The following is a 23,854-nucleotide window of genomic DNA, read 5'->3' as shown; positions in this document are numbered from 1 at the left end:
GAAGACCAGTCACTCTCATTGCAACGGTGTAGTAACAGTGAGGCTGCAAACTATATCTTACTTCTTGGGGACCACTGGTGGTCCGCAAATCATAGGTTGAGAACCACTGCTTTAGATAGTGTTCCATCCTCTGCAAATCTATTCACCATCTCCTGCTGTATTACATTATGAGCCTGGCTGGGGGGCGGGGTAGACCATATGAATTATTTTATTTATTTATTTACAGTATTTATATTCCGCCCTTCTCACCCCGAAGGGGACTCAGGGCGGATTACAATGAACACATATATGGCAAACATTCAATGCCAACAGACAAACAACATATATAGACAGACACAGAGGCATTTAACATTTTTTTCCAGCTTCACGATTCCGGCCACAGGGGGAGCTGTTGCTTCACTGTCCACTAGTGGCTGTACTTCCTCATTCCTTTCCCGTGTTTTGCTGGCAGTTTTATGATGTTGTAAATTAGTTAAATTAGCCTCCCGCATAAAGCATACCTAAATTTCCCTAATTGACAGATGCAACTGTCTTTCGGGGCTGCATAGGTCAACAGCAAGCCGGGCTATTTAATGGTCGGGGGCTTAACCCGACCCGGGCTTCAAACTCATGACCTCTCAGTCAGTAGTGATTTACTGCAGCTGGTTACTAGCCAGCTGCGCCACAGCCCGGCCTTTGAAGGCCCTTTGAATACTTTGAAGGAAGCTAAAGGAAATACTAAAATCTAAAGAACCTATAGACTTTACCTGGGATACAGCCCTCCAAAATGTCCCTTCTCCCCAGAGGAATTATATCATTGCTTCTTCTATTTCAGAGGCACATAAATTGCCAGCATGTATACCATGCAGTCATGCTGGCCACATGACCTTGGAGGTGTCTACAGACAACACCGGCTCTTCGGCTTAGAAATGGAGATGAGCACCAACCCGCAGAGTTGGTCACGACTGGACTTAATGTCAGTGGAAACCTTTACCTTTACCTTATACATGTCCCCAACTATCAGCACAATCTAGCAATTAAAACATATCACAAATGGAATATCTGCCCTAATTAATGGCAAGGCTCATCCAAGACGTTTTGCTGCTTGAGGATCAATAGAAGTATATGGCAGCTCACTTAATAACAAGTCAAGGTGTTATTTTAGCCTTAGAGGCAGGCAACAGCACAAACAAATCTTCTATCTTGTAGTAAATATATGCCAATAAACCCAGTAACATAACATTATAAAAGTTGTGCCTACTCTGGCTTTTTCTCACTTGATCTGAGTGACGGACTTCTGAGCTTTCAAATGGCTGGGAGTCAAAATAGCCAGCATAATGCCAAATAACATGCAAGGAGGCAAAGTTTGCTGAATATCTTCTTTTGCTTCTTTTTTAATTGGGATTGCTCTCTACATCTGCCTATACAGTTCTTCTGGAGAAGATCCATCACATAACAGATTGAGGTAATTGATTGATTTGGTTTTGCTGGAAACAAAATGTAAATCCTCTTTTTGATTACTTTTCAACAAGTGGTTAATTACGAACAATCTGGGGTTTGAGTGACAACTGTATTACAATGGAGCTCATAATCCTTGGATTTACTCTGTAGGTTTCTTGGCTACCTTGTGGTAAGTAAAAAGTAAATCATTCATACAATCAAATGAAGCAAAGATTCCATAGCCTTATTGTTACCAGACAGATACTATGCATAAATCTCAAACTGAACTGAATTTGTTATTTTTTCTCAACCTCAAAGGGTCAATTAACTCTGAACTGACTAAATATGAAACCACCTTAAAATCAAAGAAAGAGCCACACACTGACGCCATTAATTTTGTTGTTGTGGGCCATTAAATAATTTCCAACCTATGGAGATTGGAAGGTGATCTTTCCATGTGGTTTTTATGGCAGAATTTGTTCAGGGGAGATTCACCATTCCTCTACTCTGAGAATGTAACTTCACCCAAGGTCACCCAATGGGTTTCCATCGCTAAACATTATGTAAAAATTTAATGTGTGTTTTTCCCATGGAGTAAACAACAAAACCACTAAACCAAATCACACCAAATTTGGCCACAAAAGACATAGTCATCCAATCTATGTCTTTCAATAAAAAACCCTAGAAAAATAAAGTCCAAATTACAGAGGATGAGGAAGAGCCATTCTCCCCTGGCTGCTAGTCAGAAAGGTAGGCCCCGCCCCCTTAGATCTCACTCACTCTGTGTCCTAGCAACCCCCACAGCCACAATGGCTGAGGGTTCACTTAGGCGTCTTTCACACGGCCTATAAAATACAAATTATCTTATTTAAACTGGATTGTATGGGAGTGTAGATTCAAGGCCCTTCCACACAGCTATATAACCCAGAATGCCAAGGCAGATAATTCACAGTATCTTCTTTGAACTGGACTATCTTGAGTCCACACTGCCACATAATCCAGTTCAATGTGGATTTTATACAGTTGTGTAGAAGGGACCTCATATAATCAAGTTCAAAGCAAATAATATTATATATATACAGTAGACTCTTACTTATCCAAACCTCGCTTATCCAAGCCTCTGGATAATCCAAGTAATTTTTGTTGTCAATATTTTCAATATATCGTGATATTTTGGTGCTAAATTCGTAAATACAGTAATTACTACGTAGCATTACTGCGTATTGAACTATTTTTTCTGTCAAATTTGTTGTATAACATGACGTTTTGGTGCTTAATTTGTAAAATCATAACCTAATTTGATGTTTAATAGGCTTTTCCTTAATCCCTCCTTATTATCCAAGATATTCGCTTATCCAAGCTTCTGCCAGTCTACTTAGCTTGGATAAGTGAGATTCTACTGTATATATATAATTACTGTGGGATAATAAACAAGAACAATATAATTTCTAAAATCAGGACAGTAAATAAAGAACAACACTTTGAAAACAGGGGAATTCCAGACATGAAACAATCAGGGCAAGCTAACACCTCCCAACAAAAGATTCCCCCAGGGAGGGAGCAGCCAGGCTTTGAAGCTGAAAAGCCATTACATGCTAATCATTCTGGCTAACTGCAGCATTCATACTTGCCTCCAACAGACAAAAAAAAGGAACAACCAGAAATATTGTATATTCACAAGCTCTAGGAAATAACATATACTAACTACCACCAATTCCTCAATATTTTATTTGCCATACCACCACTGGGCACAGTTAGTTATTCACAAATTAAGCAATTTCAAGAAAGGAAGTGTCCTAAAACCAGTTGCTAGTCCCAGCTAAAATAGATTCATTGAACCAATGATACCTAGGGCTTTATCACACCAGTCAGTTTTCTCACAGCAATCACGTTGTTTAAGCAAACAGAAACAAAATGATATGGAAAATCGCTTTAATGCCTTATCTCCCATACTATTGTGTGGCTGCTTCAGTGAGGCACGTTCCCACAGTCAGTCTCACGCACCGCTTCTTTTTACCTTACCTTCCCATGCACGTCTGCCATACCTAGTACATGCATGCTGTTTAATTTTTTACTTTATTGCAGTTGCACAATTACGCAATTTCAATGCTTCTTGCAAATGGAGGGTAGCGGATAATTGCAAACCGGTGGTGCAATTGTGGCAAAACAATTCGAACAAAAACCCAGGCAACGGAGTAAAAGCATCATTGTCTCTGTATGCCATGATGTCATTTGCGTTTGGATACCAGAGGTGGAGTGACTGCATCCTCCACAGGGAGAAGAGGAAACAATCATACCAAATGACTGCCATGATATCTGAATTGTTATCATATCTCGATTGAAACTATTGTAGCAGAAACAACTGTTGAATGGCAGCGATACTGGGGCCATTAAAAGGTGTTTTTCAGCAGTGACAAGATGTGATCCAATAATGATAGAAATATAATGCAACAATAGGAGAGACTTGACATTGTGTGAAAAGTCCTAACCAATGATATTATTAAAAGGTAAAGGTTTTCCCCTGACATTGAGTCTAGTCGGGACCGACTCTGGGGGTTGGTGCTCATCTCCATTTCTAAGCTGAAGAGCTGGCATTGTCCATAGACATCTCCAACATCATGTGGCCAGCATGACTGCATGGAGTGCCATTACCTTTACCCGCCGGAGCGGTATCTATTGATTTACTCACATGTGCATGTTTTTGAACTGCTAGGTTGGCAGAAGCTGGAGCTAACAGTGGGAGCTCACCTTGCTCCCAGGATTCAAACTGCTGACCTTTTGGTCAACAAGTTCAACAGCTCAGGGGTTTAACCCACTGCACCACCAGGCCTCCTAAAAGATGCTATTATCTTACTGTAATAATGATTTACTATCATCATGTAGTAAAACCCTTTAAAAGTCAATACATATGCAACGTTCATTGATTTACTGAGTTTACTCTACTTAGGATTGGCCTTGGAATGTAAACCAATATGAATTACTCCTGATTCAAAATACATTTGTAAATGTTCTAATTAATATTCTATTACACCCCAGAAAAATGATCAAAATTTAATAAAAAGAAATCTAATATATGTTGGAAATGTGGGAAAAAAATGGGACATTTTTTCATCAATGGTGGACCTGTGAGAAATTAAAAGAATTTTGGAAGACAATACATCAAATAACACAGGAAATCGTAGGAATCAAATTTAAATTAGAACCTAAAAATGTATTTACTAAGCTTTACAAATTCTTTTTTTTTTTAAAAAATGAGGACAGAATATTTTTCTACATAAGTACAGCGGCCAGACTAACAATAACGAAAGTCTGGAAAGGGGAAAAAATTCCTACTCCCGAGGAATGGTTAATCAGAATCTTGGACATGATACAAATGGATAAGCTAACACAAAAAATAAGAGAGAGTAAGAATAAAACAGACTGGACAAACTTCATAAAATTCATGATAAAAAGAAGAATGGACTTCACGATAGACTTATCTACAATATAAAACGGTTTAAGCGAAAAGAGGCAATGGGAAAATACCAATATGTAATCAACGAAAAAGAAAACTCCGAGGTCAAGATGGGAAGTCAACCAATTTTTTTTTAAAAAAATCCTTCTTTTCTTTTCTTTCCTTTTCTTTCTTCCCACCCCCCACCAGTTTTCTCTCTTCACCTATTTTCAGAACCCTTTCACCTCACTTTCCTATCAATATATTGTTCCACCTCTTTCGATGTATTATGTTTCTTTATAAAATAAAAAATAATGACACTAATTAATATTCTTTTAACTAAGCATTTTAATAATCTGTATATCTGTCAGAGACAGAACGCCAGTGAGTAAAGCAAAACTCAGTTTATTGAGGTTACAAAACTAAAAATGCCCGTAGGAGACAAAAAACAGGGCAAACACTTGACTTCAGTGTGATAGGTAACAAAAACAACTCAGATTGAGCTTAAACAACTCAAAGGGAAAAAAACAGGTTAAACAGAAGTATAATCCGGATTAAATCAAAAGTGTTTACTTCAGCCTGGCAAACAATGCAAACAAAGGAGGATCAACAGGAGTCAGAATGTAAACAACAGACTGGTAGCAGATTCCTCTCTGCTACTCAGAAACAGCAGGAGACTAAACCAGGCTGGTTTATTCCTCCCTGCAGCGAAGGAAAACGTGGTCGTAGTCAGGATTCAATTTAAGGTTCAACAGCCAACGATATCCAGGTCCAGGCTCAGCAGTCAGGGAAACGGCAGTCAGCAGGGTCCCAATCCGGTCCAGAGGTCAATAGCCAAACGTAGTCGTCTAGGAATCCAAAGGTCTCACCGATAAGCAGCAGAAGGGATAATCCAGAATCGAAGTCAGTCAGTCCAGCGTCAATCCAGTGTGAGTAGGTATTGCCCATCAAAAAGACGACGGAGGTCCAAGCTATTGAGATTAAACACAAGTTGCACAGAGAAAAACCCCGCACAGTTCCTCCCGCCGTCGATGCCCAGTGTCCTTGGTAAACTTACGTATCCAGCAACGAATCACACCCGTCTTCAGGAAGTTCCCCAACAAAAGCCCAAGCGTCCGTCCAGATTACCTTGCCCAACGCAATTAGACATTGATCCCAAACCCCAATTTATCCCAGTTCAAGCTCATCATCGCTGTCAGCTGCCATCCCAATTCCAGACGCCCCAAACTCATCATCCTCATCAGAGCTAAAGCACCTTTGACTACGCCCCACAGCATCCCCAGCTGTGGATCCCGCTCCATCCCTCCAGCCAGTCCATGGGTCTGATCCTGCAACCCGCCACTCACCTCCCATGCTTTCATTGCCTGTTTCCCCAACACCCAAATCCTCCCTCACACGAGTCCATTCCATGTCATCCTCCTCCGAGCTGGTCATCTCTTCCTCCAAACCCTCAGAAAAACCCTCAAATGAGTCCTCATCTGTCGGGTCTGTAAACAAATCCCGGAGCCGTTTTCGTTCACGCTCCTCGAAAGAGTCTGACTCTCGAGGAGTCTTATGCCCCCTTCTTCTATTATCGGAGCCCGAAGGCTCAACCATAACAATATCAATGCAAATTTATATTATTGTTTAGCATCTTTTTAAAATATCAGTATAATGATGTACATGAGTAAATTAAAAAAATGGAAATATTCCATCCTGCAAGACAGTAAATCAGTAGGAAAAAGTCCAGCTGACTTGGTCAGTCGGTGTTGGCAAAACAATTCTTATCTATTTGTGCAGACAGATGGAGTAAACCCCATGAACAGAGTTCAAATAAAGATCAAAACACGTGAGTTTCCAGTAAAAAGTAAAATATGATATTTCCTTGTTTAGTTCTACAAACTTGGTGGAGTCTCCTACTGGTTAGATGACCTTTGTCTGTACTAAAGTGTAGATGCAACAGATATTCAATGTAACTTGAAAACCTACTTTATTCGTAAAGAGCCAATATTCAAAAAGGAAAACAGCACCTTAGGATTGCTATACAGAGGAGCTGTAACCAGTTCCAACTGGACCATGCAGAAACTATCTGCCACTTCATAATTTCTATTGAATCAACGTAGCACTGGTTTTCAACATCCAATCAATATCTTCCATTGCAGTCTTTTTTTTTCCTCCAGGGAAATATGTAAATAAGCAGATTCCAAAACAAAATAATTCAGAAATAAAATGAACTATTAAGATATTGAAAACTTTAGGACAGGGAGCTGGACGAGTCTCATTCTCCAAAACAAGAACCAAAAGCTCTGACTCTGTGAAATATCACAAAGCCCACACTGCAGAATTAGAGAAATCTGATATTATTTTAGCTGCCATGTCTCCAGCCTAATAAATAATGGGATTTGTAGTTTGGGGAAGTACAGTACATAGATTTTTTAGCATGCTTTCTTGAACAGTTCCCTGGCAGACTGCTGCAAGTGCTTTAAAAACCCTATTTATCTCCAGATTCCACAGGATAGGATTGTGGCTGTTAAAGCCGTAATAAAGGCCGTAATGGGGCTGGGCTGTGGCGCAGGCTGGTGGGCAGCCTGCTGCAATAAATCACTCTGACCAAGAGGTCATGAGTTCGAGGCCAGCCCCTGTTGGGGTGAGCACCCGACAATTAAAAATAAAATATAGCCCCTGCTCGTTGCTGACCTAAGCAACCCGAAAGATAGTTGCATCTATCAAGTAGGAAATTTAGGTACCACTTATATGTGGGGAGGCTAATTTACAACACCATAAAAATCATCCAGCCACCATTGGAATGAGGAAGGTGCCGTCGCAGTGGATGATGAAGCAGCTGCTCTCCCTGTGGCCGGAATCAAGCATACCCTCAGGAAGCTGGAAGCTGGAGAAGGTTTAAATTGCCTCTGTGTCTGTCTCTGTCTCTGTTCTATGTTATATGGCATTGAATCTTTGCCTTATATGTGTACAATGTGATCCGCCCTGAGTCCCCTTCGGGGTGAGAAGGGCGGAATATAAATACGGTAAATAAAATAAATAAATAATAAAGTGCTATAATTCTACAGTGTGGATAAATCCCTGTACAGAAACTATAAGAGTGGTATCATTAGGATAACATCTATTCTTTCCCTCTAAGAAATATCTGCAAAGGTCCAATTCATACAATACAAATATTTCGCTGCGATTCCACTTTACCTGCCACAGTTCCACTTTATGGGATTTGTAACTTAGGGACAGGCGTTTTGAATTCTCAAGCAGAGTGCCCCTTTGAATCAAGACACATCATGGGTAAAGGCAGCCAAGCAATTTGTCACACATAGAAAAAAATCACACAAACACATCTCCCCATTCCTAGTAGAAAAAAACACACAACAGAGTGTGTTAAAGCGCTGAGCTGCTGAACTTGCAGACCGAAAGGTCCCAGGTTGAAATCCGGGGAGCGAAGTGAGCACCTACTGTTAGCTCCAGCTTCTGCCAACCTAGCAGTTCGAAAACATGCAAATGTGAGTAGATCAATAGGTACCGCTCCGGCGGGAAGGTAACGGCACTCCATGCAGTCATGCTGGCCACATGACCTTGGAGGTGTCTATGGACAACACCAGCTCTTCGGCTTAGAAATGGAGATGAGCACCAACCCCCAGAGTCGGACACGACTGGACGTAACATCAGGGGAAACCTTTACGTTTACTTTAGGTAAAAAGTAAAATCATATCAACTAGAAGCTGGCTCTGAATTTGACTTACAAGACTGAGGAAAAAAACTACTCTGAACTCTTTGGTGGAAAAGGTGGGTAAAGTTGTGATCTATACAAATATAATAAAATAACTAAAAATCAGAACTGATGATATAGTGGGAAGAAAAGGGCAATATCTTCTGAGAACATCCTGCCAAAATCCGGAGTTTATGTCTCACAATGAACACTAAGTCATGTTCCCACTAATGGACTACAGAACCAATTATTAACTGCTCACAATATAAGGAATCAGATAGATCTTAATACATGAACAATTTTTTAAGACAGGCTTTGACTACTAAATTGTCTCCTTTACCTCCAGTTACTGCTTAATACTTAATCCATGTTGCACCTTGAGGATCAAGGCTAAATGTTAGGATTAAAAAGATAATGGAGGTACAATCAATAGTGGGTGATATTCCTCCTGCATACACTTGTGCACATTTTCTTCTTGTTATGGAAGTCAATGTACAATGTTAATTTGGTTGCTATAAAGCCATAGGGAATGTAGAAGGGTAGGTAAAGGTTTTCCCCTAACATTAAGTCTAGTTGTGTCTGAATCTGGAGTTTGGTGCTCACCTTTGTTTCTAAGCCCAAGAGCTGACGTTGTCCGTAGACGCCTCCAAGGTCATGTGGCCGGCATGACTGAATGGCACGCCGTTAGCTTCCCGCCGGAGCAGTACCTATTGATCTATTCACATTTGCATGTTTTCAAACTTTTCAAACTGCTAGGTTGGCAGAAGCTGAGGCTAATAGTGGGAGCTCACTCTGCTCCAACTAGGTATATTACCAATATAGGGGACCTTTCATGATTCCCTAAGGCTATTGTGTGAGCTATCTGCTTTGCTCTGCTTAAAGGTAGTTTAACGCCATGTGTTAAACTAGGAAAACATCAGTCAAGTGAATTGCCAAGCCCATTTGTTGCTATTGCTGCTGCTGATACATGCAATGATCTGGGCAATTGGTTTAGTTGTTTTTTTCCTGCCTCGTTACATGCTTCGTTTTGTCCTAAATTTAATATTGCACACTCCCTCTCCCCATGGCATTTACGCCATTCCTGAATGTTATTTCATGATTTCTATTTGGATTACAGACAAGGTGAGAGAGATAGAAATGGTGCATCTATGATTGATTTCACACCAGGAAATCATCCCTGGATGTGGAGTCATCAAATGATAAGGGCAATGACATGGCCAATTTCCTTGCTGCTCCCGTGATATGTATTTTATAACTTCTGCTTGGGGAAAAAAATCCAAAGAAGTTTTATGGGTATCCACTTGCCTGCAACAGTCAGTTCAAGGGAATGATGGAGAATCCAGTCACCAGAATGAGTGGCTGCTTTGTTCCCCCAACACTTCCAGGCCAAGTGTATATTAGCATTTGAAGATTTTTAAGGAGCTAGTTATTTCCGCAGATCTGTTTGCGAAACTGAGATTTTTACAGTTTGTAAGTAAGGTCCCAGGTTCAAATCCCGGGAGCGGAATGAGCGCCCACTGTTAGCCCCAGCTGCTGACAACCTAGCATGTTCGAAAACATGCAAATGTGAGTAGATCAATAGGTACCGCTCCGGCAGGAAGGTAATGGCACTCCATGCAGTCATGCCGCCCACATGACCTGGAGATGTCTATGGACAATGCCGGCTCTTCGGCTTAGAAATGGAGATGAGCACCAACCCCCAGAGTCGGTCACGACTGGACTTAACGTCAGGGGAAACCTTTACATTTACCTTTAAGTAAAAAACTACTGAGCTGCTGAACTTGCTGACTGAAAGGTCAGCAGTTCAAATCCAGGGAACGGGGTGAGCTCCCGCTGTTAGGCCCAGCTTCTGCCAACCTAGCAGTGCGAAAACATGCAAATGTGAGTAGATCAATAGGGGGAAGGTAACTGCGCTCCACGCGGTCATGCCGACCCTATGGGCAATGCTGGCTCTTTGGTTTAGAAATGGAAATAAGTACCAACCCCCAGAGTCAGACATGACTAGACTTAATGTCAGGGGGAAACTTTACCTTTAAGTGTTATAGAATTCTTTAAGCATTTCATATATTCCCCTAATCTACTCTGCCACTCTTCCAGAAGTATATAGTTCTACTTTAGACCACACATCTATCCAGGAGGGAAAATATTACATGGAGGAAATGAGCATAGCCGTCAAAAGGCCATCATGTGAACACTGGTTTGTAGCAACCAGGAATAATATTTTGGAAAGCCATGCTAGGCAGATTGGAGACAGCATATATGCCCAACAAGTTTCTTAATTCATTTTTTTGGAGATAAATACCATCTCTACCAGCAAAATGTAACTTCTCCTTTGGTTAAGGTGAAAAGGAACTGGGGAAGGTGCTGACAAGAGTTACAAGGAACAAGAAATAAAAAGGATTTGAAAGATGTGTTATTCCAATTTTAAGTTGAGTGACTATTATTAATGTTGGTACAATCTACCTTGAATTTTAAAAGTGGTATTTTTGTAGCACTTCTGTTAAGGAAGAGATGGAAAATGTGCTGTCTTCCAAACGTTAATGGATTGAAGCTCCTATTATTCCTCACCATTAGTCAGATTCTTGTTGACTGCAAGAAAGTGCTGTCCAACAGTATCTAGAGCCTGGGGATCAGGACCCTTGGGAAGGTCACAAGGGAGCTTCAGAGGGGTCACCAAAGACCATCAGAAAACATATTTCTGATGGTCTTAGGCGATCCCTTTCGCAGAGAAGGCTGAAGATCTCTCAGCCTGTCCTTTGGCCTAATTCTAATGTTGGTGGGGTTCAAGAGACTCTTTGATTGTAGGTGAACTGTAAATCCCAGCAACTACAATTCCCAAATGTCAAAGTCTATTTTTCCCCAAACTCCACCAGTGTTCACATTTGGGCATACTGAATATTCATGCCAAGTTCGGTCCAGATCCATCATTGTTTGAGTCCATAGTGCTCTCTGGATATAGATGAACTACAACTCCCAAACTCAGGGTCAATGCTCACCAAACCCTTCGAGTGTTTTCTGTTGGTCATGGGAGTTCTGTGTGCCAAGTTTGGTTCAACTCTATCGTTGGTGGATTTCAGAACGCTCTTTGATTGTAGGTGAACTATAGATCCCAGCAACTACAACTCTCAAATGACAAAATCACACACACAACCCAACTCCACAAGTATTCAAATTTGGGCCTATTAGGTATTTGTGCCACATTTGGTCCAGTGAATGAAAATACATCCCGTGTATCAGATCTTTACATTACGATTCATAACAGTAGCAAAATTAGTTATGAACTAACAACAAAAATGATTATATGGTTGGGGGTCACCACAACATGAGGAACTGCATTAAGGGGTCGCGGCATTACGAAAGTTGAGAACCACTGATTTAGAGGGCCTCCTATACAACCTCTCAGATGAAGCAGTTTGATGATGATATATCTCTTTTCTAGCAAACAGCAGGGAAATCTCAAATTATGTTGTGTTCTGGAGTAAGGTCTCAATTTTCACCAAAGCCAATCAAAAACAAAATTTGTCTGTACAATTCAATGCAGTAAGGAAGAGCTAGGTGCCTTAACCCATTAAATTAAGCAGCTACAAATAGAAGTGGCTTGATGTCATTTTGAAGTTCTTAAATATTGACATAAAGGATGTTTTTCTCCAAGCACTTGAAAATAACTTGGTAACCTTGTTAGTTCAGCAACACAGCCACTATGTGTAATGTGATGTTATCAGACTAGGAGGCATTGTGTAATTTATTCCTTATTTATTTTTAATATGTTTTTCTGCTAATCAAATAGTCTCAACGTACGTAGAATGTTATTACTGAACCAAGCCAAGGAAGGCTGGAAGGAAGTACTAATTTTCTAGTAAACCAGCAACAATTAAGAGCACAATCAAATATAAATTAAGTGCTATCAAGGTCTGTTGCTTTGAACAATGACATCATATGCAATCTTAAGTATTTCTGAGTGGTAAGACCTGCTAAATCCAATTAGCCTTCCCTCTAGAAGGACTTGCTGCTTGAGATACATGCTTGACTTGTCAATTGAAAAAAGTGGGACTTGAAAGTCTTCAATTCTGGGGGAGGATGACAGGGCGGAGTGGAAGAGCATCTACTTTTTATCCAGAAGGGTACAAGTCCGGCTCTTGATATTGCCATCGAAATCATGATATCATTAGATAGCAAGTGACGGGGAAAGTATGTTTGAAAACTGAGATAAATTGTTGTCAAACAGAAAAACAATACTGGAATAAACAGATGATTTGTCTAATTTGATACAAAGCAGCTGTTCTAACTTTGGCTGTCATGCTTTAATTTGCTCTTTCATTTTATTTTGAGTAGACCTTGGTCAAATCACATTCTCTTAGTATCAGAGGAAAGCAAAGGCAAACACCTCCGGACGAATCTTGTAAAGAAAACTCTGTGATACCTTAGGTAGGTAAAGGTTTTCCTCTGATGTTAAGTCTAGTCGCGTCTGACTCTGGGGGTTGGTGCTCATTTCTAAGCCGAAGAACCGGCGTTGTCCGTAAACACTTCCAAGGTCAGGTGGCCGGCATGACTGCATGGAGTGCCGTTACCTTCCCGCCTGAGCAGTACCTATTGATCTACTCACATTGGCATGTTTTTGAACTGCTAGGTTGGCAGAAGCTGGAGCTAACAGCAGGAGCTCACGCCGCTCCCCAGATTCGAGCTGCCAACCTTTTGGTCAGCAAATTCAGCCGCTCAGCAGTTTAATCCACTGCACCACCGGGGGCTCCTGTGATACCTTAGGGTCACCCTAAATCGGAAAGGACTTGAAGACACACATCAATATCATCAACAAAAACAAAAGGAGCTGGTGCAGTGCTCATAAAATCAAAGGCAAAAGTAGACTTGTTTGTTGCTATCAAGGATTTTAGACAACAAGAAGAAAGTAAGCAATGTTATTAGTTTACAAAGATTGTACACAGAAGCACGCTCTCAACTTTCTTGTGTTACTTTATATTCTTCATTTCACTTATCAGCTGCAGTAATTCTTTGTCTCTTAAGGGTAATTCTGTCTGTACTGTACCTTGATCAGGTTATGTCCTACTCTGTAGACAGCTTTTTCCTGCCTCTCTCCAGGTGCATGAATCCCTGTGCCGTACCCGTGCCAAGCAACCAGGTAAGGGTTGTGGATCGTAATCCAGTATTTAACTCGATCTCCAAATTCTTGGAAGCAAAAAGTGGCATAGTCATTGAAAATATCCACCAGAGACTCGTTTTTCCACCCCCCATATTTCTCTTGCAAAGCCCAAGGCAAATCCCAGTGAAAAAGAGTGACTATAGGCTCAATGCGTCTGTAAATCAGAGCATCTAAGAGACTGTTGTAGTAGCTGAGTCCTTTTTCATTGACAGTGGCAACCAATCCAGTAGGGAAGAGCCTTGGCCATGAAATGGAAAAATGGTAAGAAGAAACTCCCAAAAAATCCAGAGCGGACAAATCCTTTTCCAGGAAAGTGTAGCTGTCGCTGAACTCATCTGTCCGGGAAGACAGTGCAGAATGGATAAAAAGGTCCCATATTGAAAGTCCCTTTCCATCCTTCCTGTTGTTGCCCTCCACCTGAAATGCACCGGTCCCGACACCCCACAGGAATGCCGGGGGGAACGTGTCATGCACAAACATCTGGGTTTCATTCACCGGACTTAAACCAGCGTCTTTTTCCCACACAGACTTTCCGTTCCTGTCAAATCCAGCAACTGCCTGCATCAAAACTAATGCCCATAAGGCTATAGATCCTCGGAGTTGCCGTGTAGGCATGGTGTCTTTCTGGAGCATATGCTAGAAGTCACATTTCATTTTGAAGGCTGAAGAAAATCCATTCACTGCCCGGGCTCCCTGCTGCATAGCTTGTCTCTCTGTTTGCCACTCACAGTCATAGTGACTTATCGGAGCTTCAGCTAAAAGGCTTGCGACTGTTAAAACTCCTGTTAATGATTAGCTTGAACTACAGGACTTAGGATCCGTCACAAAAATGCAACGTAATCCCAGGGAGGTCCCCTTCTTATAGCTGCTGGGACACATTTCATTTTATTGGAGAGGAAAAATAATGCATCTCAATCGACGTAGTGACTACATTTTAGCTGATGTTTTGAACATCTGAGGCAGAGCTGGCTATCAGATGACGCCAACTGCTGATTTGATTACAGTTAAAGGGAATAGAGAAAAATGATGTTATTGACACAATTTACCCAGCTATAGAACAAGCTACCATTGCTTAACAAATAGTCTGCAATTATATGGAGCAAAGACCAGACGTGTTTCTCTTGCACTGTGTTTCACATAAGGCTAACCCATTTATGGTGGCATTATGAGCTTTCATGTGTAAGGTTTTGCTTCTTCTTCTTCTTCTTCTATTATTATTATTATTATTATTATTATTATTATTATTATTATTATTATTATTATTATTATTTTATTATGACACAGCAAACAAGATAGACATGCTGGACTTCATATCACAAAATCACAAGTCGAACACTTCCCAAGTGTCTAGGACTGTGTGATGTATTTTCGGATGATGCGTGCAGATCCCAGTAGGGTGACCTTTTGCACTTGGCAGATCGTGATTTTGTCAATGTCTATTGTTTCCAAATGCCGGCTGAGATCTTTTGGCACGGCACCCAATGTGCCGATCACCACCGGGACCACCTGCACTGGTTTCTGCCAGAGTCTTTGAAGTTCAATCTTGAGGTCCTGATAGCGGCTGAGTTTTTCCTGTTGTTTTTCGTCAATGCGACTGTCACCTGGGATGGCAACATCAATGATCCAAATCTTTTTCTTTTCTACAATATTATAATATTATAATAATAACATCATCATCATCATCATCATCACAATAATATCATCATCATCATCATCATCATCATCATCATCATCGTGATTATTATTTTTATATGCCACTTTATGTCTTCCAAAGGAGATTCTAACACAGGAATACACTAGAGTCTCACTTATCCAACACTCGCTTATCCAACGTTCTGGATTATCCAACGCATTTTTGTAGTCAATGTTTTCAATACATCATGATATTTTGGTGCTAAATTCGTAAATACAGTAATTACTACATAGCATTACTGCGTATTGAACTACTTTTTCTGTCAAATTTGTTGTAAAACATGATGTTTTGGTGCTTAATTTGTAAAATCATAACCTAATTTGATGTGTAATAGGCTTTTCCTTAATCCCTCCTTATTATCCAACATATTTGCTTATCCAACGTTCAGCCGGCCCGTTTATGTTGGATAAGTGAGACTCTACTGTAGTTTGTTTCTTTGGAACCACTGGCACAAAAGCAGATGTGAACCACTGTGGGCTTCCTGTCAAGGAAGTAATTGTTATTTTGTTACCGTATTAAAAACACTATACAGACAGGGTTGTTGTATGTCTTTCAGGCTGTGTGGCCATGTTCCAGAAGTATTCTCTCCTGACGTTTCGCCCACATCTATGGCAGGCATCCTCAGAGATGTGAAGCATGGATAAACTAGGCAAGGAAAGGAAAAAATATATATCTGTGGAGAGTCCAGTCCCCGAGTTACAAATATCCACCTTACAAATGACTCATAGTTAAGAGAAATGTACCCCTCGGCAGGGAAATTCACACCTGAAAAACTTACGATGGGGGAAAAGATGTCTCCACTGAAGCTTTGTCACCAATCCTTGTTTTCACAACAAGCCAAATTTGTCAAAATCTAATTATCACAAGAACAGAAAGTGAGGTGAAATTATCTGAACAGGGGCACAGACAGCAAAACAAACACCACAGAAGTGTTAACCCTTACCTATTACAAATATGTGTGTGTGTGGAGTCACACTTTAACAATGTACCTGTTCCAACTTATATACAAATTCAACTTAAGAACAAACCTTGTTTGAAACTTGGGGACTGCCTGTATACACAATAACATCATGATGATTACCTAGGAAACTGCATTTGAGTTTACACTGACCAATGGCTTATCTACACTGCCATATAATGTATATAATGCAGTTTGAAACTGCATTATATGGTCAGTAAAGGTAAAGGTTTCCCCTGATGTTAAGTCCAGTCGTGTCTGACTCTGGGGGCTGGTGCTCATCTCCATTTCTAAGCCGAAGAGCCGGCTTTGTCCATAGACACCTCCAAGGTCATGTGGCCGGCATGACTGCATGGAGTGCCGTTACCTTCCCGCCAGAGCGGTACCTATTGATCTGCTCACATTTGCATGTTTTCTAACTGCTGGGTTGGCAGAAGCTGGAGCTAACAGCAGGCGCTCACTCCGTTGCCCGGGTTTGAACCTGGGACCTTTCGGTCTGCAAGTTCAGCAGCTCAGCACTTTAACACACTGAGCCACCTTATATGGTCAGTGTAGACTCATATAAGGAGTCATATAAGACTGACCTTATATGGTCAGTGTAGACTCATATTATACAGTTCAATGCAGTTATATGCCACGTAACTGCCATAGCAACATCATATTAAATCCTGGGATCTGTAGTTTATGAAGAGGCATTTAAAATAGCTAGTTAAAGTGGAATATAGTGCTGTAACTGTGTCATCTAAACAGTATAATTAGGGTACAGAACTAGGAAAAATGGTCACGCCAAGTTGGAAATTCTGGGATTTGTAGTCCAACAAAGTAACTTTCCCATATTCTGCTAGACTCTAGCAACTTGTGTCAAAAACAAAACAAGTATGCATTCAGTACTCTTTAAATCACAAATGAAAGGTTCTAATTCATGAAATAAGAAAGGAATGGGTTGCCTATGGATGTTTGCTGATTCGGCAATGGGACTGGGAGGAAGAAGGGTGCAAGGGAGGCTGCCTTGAGTCGTAGCTGCAAGGTCTGCTTTGTAATGTCTCCTGTAATTTTCTCACAATTTACAAAGCACAGTTGAGAGCCAGGGTGCATTTTCTTGCATTTTCCAGTAGCACAAATACAAGAACTTGTTGGCAACAAATAATAATATTTTGGTATTCCAGCAATAGTATTGATGTAACAAGAAAGATCAATAGTTCCTTTTAAAATGTAGCATTCCACTTCCTGCTCAGCCAGGTAAGAATGTGCAAGATTTCTTTTGACCAGGATTGAATATTTGAGCATTTGAGTTATTCTCTTATTCAAACCATTGCTAGAAAATATAGATATTATTATATCTATTATGATGTTTTGAATTAATCGTTTGATTCACATATGGCATCTTTCATTATCATTCCATAGTACAGTAGAGTCTCACTTATCCAACATAAACGGGCCGGCAGAACATTGGTTAAGTGAATATGTTGGATAATAAGGAAGGGTTAAGCAAAAGCCTATTAAACATCAAATTAGGTTATGATTTCACAAATTAAGCACCAAAACATCATGTTGTACAACAAATTCGACACAAAAAGTAGTTCAATACGGAGTAATGCTATGTAGTAATTACTGTATTTACGAATTTAGCACCAAAATATCATGATGTATTGAAAACATTGACTACAAAAATGTGTTGGATAATCCAGAACGTTGGATAAGCGAGTGTTGGATAAGTGAGACTCTACTGTATTTCTGTATTCCAGCAATAGTATTGATGTAACAAGAAAGATCAATAGTTCCTTTTAAAATGTAGCGTTCCACTTTCTGCTCAGCCAGGTAAGAATGTGCAAGGTTTCTTTTGACCAGGATTGACTATTTGGTCATTTGAGTTATCATCTTATTCAGAGCATAGCTAGAAAATATAGATATTATTCTGTCTATTATGATGTATTTGAATTAATCATTTGATTCACATATGGCATCTTTCATTATCATTCCATAGTACAGTAGAGTCTCACTTATCCAACATAAACGGGCTGGCAGAACATTGGATAAGTGAATTATGTTGGATAATAAGGAAGGGTTAAGGAAAAGCCTATTAAACATCAAATTAGGTTATGATTTCACAAATTAAGCACCAAAACATCATGTTGTACAACAAATTCGACACAAAAAGTAGTTCAATACGGAGTAATGCTATGTAGTAATTACTGTATTTACGAATTTAGCACCAAAATATCATGATGTATTGAAAACATTGACTACAAAAATGTGTTGGATAATCCAGAACGTTGGATAAGCGAATGTTGGATAAGTGAGACTCTACTGTACTTGTTACATTACACTCACACCTATTTATTCATTATGCTTTCATTGTCAACAACACTACTCCTGTTCTAGTGGAGAGCATCTTAAAGGATACAGCTCATTTCCTAATGATCCCGGACATTTCCCAGAATGTCCAAAGGCAAGTAATGTAATGTATGTGAATCAGCTGTGTCTCAAGGGTAATCATTGCATCAATACTCTTTCTTCTCAATTTTTATAAAATCAATCCCAGGTCCAAGTTGGATCTAAAATGGGGTGCGTAAACTGTGGCCATGAGCTGCCCATGGTCCTTGGGGTCCCATTTTGTGACCTTCAAATCCCCTCCAGGATTTGAAATACAGTATAAAATCACTGAACCACTACACAAATGTGGTAATTTAGGTCTCCTTGGCCCCCACTACTGCTCCACATCTCAAAATCATTGGTAAAGGTTGTAAAAGTTGATGGCCAGATAAGCAAAACAATATATATTTTTAAACTTCCTGTTCTCCATCATCACTCTTTGTATCATGTATCTGTCCTCATCTTACCCACGTCTTTCTATATACATAAAATGTATATAGCAGACTAGTTTAAAAAAAAAAGAGAGAGAGAAAAGGGAAGGCAAAATAAGAGTGAGAGAAAAAGAGGAATTGACCAGTAATATATTTTCTCCGTCGGGAATAACTAGACACATTTATATGCCACATTTATATGCCCCAGTTGGCAAGGGGAACCAGAACGCCATGTTTTTCCCAGTAGGATTTTACTTTGTTGCATAACTCATGCATAAGGTAGCCAGTTTGGTATCATCCCAGACCCTGAAGTTTCCAGGACAAAACCTGAGGCCGAGGGATGGCCCCTGATGATACTATTAAGCATTATGGACCAGTTAATCATCTCAGCTTCTCAAGCTTGTGTATACACACAGAGAGTACACTTTCCTGTTTGGAAATTAAGGGAGAAATCTTACCTGAAGGAGTGATCTCAAAACAAGGGGAAGTGAGAGAATTATTATTTCTCATGGAGGGAAAGGAACATTTCATCTAATTGCTCCTAGCTAGAAAATTGATACCAGGCAAAGTCAAGGATAAGTCCTGGCACCATTATGACCGGTCCTGTTCAACATCTTTATTAACAACTTAGACGAAGGGTTAGAAGGCACGATCATTAAGTTTGCAGATGACACCAAACTGGGAGGGATAGCCAACACTCCAGAAGAAAGGAGCAGAATTCAAAACGATCTTAACAGATTAGAGAGATGAGCCGAAACTAACAAAATGAAGTTCAACAGGGACAAATGCAAGATACTTCACTTCGGCAGAAAAAATGGAATGCAAAGATACAGACTAGGGGACGATGCCTGGCTCGACAACAGTACATGTGAAAAAGATCTTTGAGTCCTTGTTGACAACAAGTTAAACATGAGCCAACAATGTGATGCGGCTGCTAAAAAAGCCAATGGGATTTTGGCCTACATCAATAGGAGTATAGTGTCTAGATCCAAGGAAGTCATGCTATGCCTAGATTCTGCCTTGGTGAGACCACACCTGGAATCACACTTTGTCCAATTCTGGGCACCGCAATTGAAGGGAGATGTTGACAAGCTGGAATGTGTCCAGAGGAGAGCAACTAAAATGATCAAGGGTCTGGAGAACAAGCCCTATGAGGAGCGGCTTAAAGAACTGAGCATGTTTAGCCTACAGAAGAGAAGGCTGAGAGGAGACATGATAGCTATATATAAATATGTGAGGGGAAGTCATAGGGAGGAGGAAGCAAGATTGTTTTCTGCTTCCCTGGAGACTAGGACTCGGAACAATGGGTTCAAACTACAGGAAAGGAGATTCCACCTGAACATCAGGAAGAACTTCCTCACTGTGAGAGCTGTTCAGCAGTGGAAATCTCTGCCCTGGACTGTGGTGGAGGCTCCTTCTTTGGAGGCTTTTAAGCAGAGACTGGATGGCCATCTGTCGGGGGTGCTTTGAATGTGATTTCCTGCTTCTTGGCAGGGGGTTGGACTGGATAGCCCATGAGGTCTCTTCCAACTCTACTATTCTATGATTCTGTGATTCTATGAGGGTTCATCTATACTTGCCACAAAATCAAGGGCCAGTTTGGAGTAGCAGAGTGGCATCCTCATGATTCCCCAACTTTGTTTAACATGGGACTAAACCAGTTCATCCCAGTTTACTCCATGTTAAGGGCCAGAATTCGTTGATATCTGGATATCCAGGAGTTATCCATTATCACTGCAGACTATAGCAAGCTGATGCCCTAGTTGAGTTGGAGATTTGCACTTAGTCTTTTCCTCTTGCCTAGAACTGGGCCCACCAAAACTGGAGAATTTTCACCATGAAAACTGGAGATTTTAGAGTCTCAGATGTAGCAACCCTACTTGTATATGTTTTTTAGTTCTTTATTATTTCGGTTACAAGTACTTCTTGCACCCAGATAAACAATGTTTTTGTTGTTTTATCTTCATATTATGTGTCTTGTAACATCATGGCTGCGCTCTGTGAAACCCTAGATGTCAAGTTTGAAATTTCAGTGGCTGGCAACCCTATTGTTAGGGTTCTGGAACATGGCCACACAGCCCGAAAGACATACAACAACCCTATTGTTACATTTTCATCATTTTAATAATAGCTTTGTTGTTTTTATAATAGAGTTGTTATTATTTTTGTATTTTAATAACCTTTAAAAACTATTTTAAATGGATGATTTTATGGCTTTTTGACCTCTGGACTAGTCATAATTTTAATTGTATTTGGATTTACATTCAAATTGTTATCCACCTTGAGTCCCATATTGGAGAAAGGCAGAATAAAATATAATTAAAAATAATTGAAACACCGCAATCAAGTATTTTTATTTGAACTTACACCCAGATTCCCTTACAAGGAGCCCAAGGTTCATTACCTTGTCCAAGTAATGACAATCTTATTACTAACAAGGATGGGCAACTGTGTATGGTCTTAGAGACCAATGTCCTCAGGGATCCGTGTATCCATGTGGTTGCTAAAATAATTTAAAAAGCAAAACTATAAGTGGTTAGAACATGGTTACATAGTTATTGTTTCATGTTGAAACAGTGCAATTGGGCATGCCCTTCGTGGCACAGTGTGTTAAAGCGCTGAACTGCTGAACTTGCGGACCAAAAGGTCCCGGGAGAAGAATTAGCGCCCGCTGTTAACCCCAGCTCCTGCCAACCTAGCAGTTTGAAAACATGCAAATGTGAGTAGATCAATAGGTACTGCTCCGGCGGGAAGGTAACGGCGCTCCATGCAGTCATGCCGGCCACATGACCTGGAGATGTCTATGGACAACACCGGCTCTTCGGCTTAGAAATGGAGATGAGCACCAACCCCCAGAGTCGGTCACGACTGGACTTAACATCAGGGGAAACTTTTACCTTTACCTAATATTTAATATCATGCTTGGAGACTTGTATCCAGAGACACTGGGATCCTTGAAACCAGAGAAGCTGTAGCAGTCAAAACCACCTGAACAGCCTTGGGAGCAGCTACCTGGCTCAAGAGCTGCCCTTTGATCACCCTTGTTCTAATATTTGTGTAAGTTCTCTGCATTTATCTTATTTTCTTATGCATGCTTCTTTGTCAAAGTCCTGAACTTCTTTTAGGGCGTCTTTAGAATGCAAAATCCAGGTTGGATTGGCTCAAACATCTATTTACTTCATGTAGCATTCTGTTTTCCAAGGCAGCCAACACAGGGCCCATTCACATTGTACTGTTAGCACTATTACTCCACTTTAAATGCTAAGTTTGCATTCTATAGTTCTGTCTCACCAGTATTTCCCAGCTAATGGTGTTCAGATGAATTTTTATTCTGAAAATAGAAGGAACACATAACTGTCACAAGGCTGAATCGCCTTTTTTATTACTAAGGACTGTGATATTATCTGCCTTCCCATTGCCACTTAGGCTTCCCTATTATAGTTCTATTTAACTGTAATCCCCATAGTAGGTGCTGAGAGGAATAATATACCATCCTTGGTATAATGCAGAATATTGTGGGGTGCCTCGCTCTTGAATGGGCAATTCAAGATTCGTAAGCTTTACAAATGAATAGTTCCTAGCATTATAAAAACATTCTAAACTAATTTGTTGATATGGACCAATGCATCTGCTTGCACTGCCAAGTCATAGTTAGATAGACTGTCATACTAAAAATCTGAAATTCAGAATTTACCGCTGTTCCACTGGCCAGAGATTGCAACCAATGTCTTGATATTAGCTATGTTGATTACATTGGTACAAAAGGGTAAGTGCAGGGGTCCCCAAACTAAGGCCCGGGGGCCGGATGTGGCCCATCGAAGCCATTTATCCGGCCCCCATGGCACAAGGGCAGAAGGGGATTGGGCTAAATGACCCAAGGGGTCTCTTCTTCTCTTACAACCATCATCATCATCATCATCATCATCATCATCATTATTATTATTATTTGAAACACAAGAAGATGAGTCCACACAGACACTCTGCTGGCTGTTGTACTGGATCACACGCCAGACACTTCCCAAGTGTCTAGGACTGTGTGATGTATTAGTGAATAATGTGTGCAGATCCCCGTAAGGTGGCCTTCTGCAGCTGGCAGGTAGTAATTTTGTCAGCGCCGATTGTGTTTAAGTGCAGGGCAACGTCTTTAGGCACTGCACCCAGTGTGCTGATCACCACTGGGACCACCTTGACTGGCTTGTGCTAGAGTCTTTGTAATTAGATCTTTAAATCCTCATATCGTGTCAGCTTTTCCAGTTGTTTCTCCTCAATCCTGCTGTTCCCTGGGATTGCAACATCAGCAATCCATACTTTGTTTTTTAACATGATTGTGAGGTCAGGAGTATTGTGTTCCAAAACCCTATATTATTATTATTATTATTATTATTATTATTATTATTATTATTATTATTATTAACATTGAGGCTGGGTGGCCATCTGTCAGGGGTGCTTTGCTTGTGCTTTCGGTGCACAAAGGCAGAAGGGGATTGGACTCAATGGCCCAAAGGATTTCTTCCAACTCTCTTTATTATTGTTGTTGTTATTGTTGTTATTAATTATTATTATTATTATTATTGCTCGGTGGCCAACTATAGTCCGGCCCTCCAACAGCCCGAAGGATCATGAACTGGCCCCCTGTTTAAAAGGTTTGGGGACCCCTGGGTAAGTGTAAAGCACCTTTACCCCACACTATGTAGCATG

At 40.5% G+C, this 23,854-nt stretch overlaps 1 protein-coding gene across 1 annotated transcript in view; it reads right to left on the bottom strand.

Annotated features, from left to right (window-relative positions):
• The window catches only part of klb (klotho beta), a 43,151-nt gene extending 28,794 nt beyond the window's left edge, over positions 1-14,357 (bottom strand). Inside the window, exon 1 of the mRNA XM_062982231.1 lies at positions 13,588-14,357. Coding sequence (XP_062838301.1) covers positions 13,588-14,334 — 747 coding nt within the window. The 5' untranslated portion in view covers positions 14,335-14,357. The remainder of the gene's footprint in view (positions 1-13,587) is intronic.
• Between the last annotated feature and the right edge of the window lie 9,497 nt (positions 14,358-23,854).

This window comes from Anolis carolinensis, chromosome 5, assembly GCF_035594765.1.
Source record: "Anolis carolinensis isolate JA03-04 chromosome 5, rAnoCar3.1.pri, whole genome shotgun sequence".
In the NCBI taxonomy this organism is placed as follows: Eukaryota; Metazoa; Chordata; class Lepidosauria; order Squamata; family Dactyloidae; genus Anolis; species Anolis carolinensis.
This window is presented reverse-complemented; position numbering and strand designations above follow the sequence as displayed.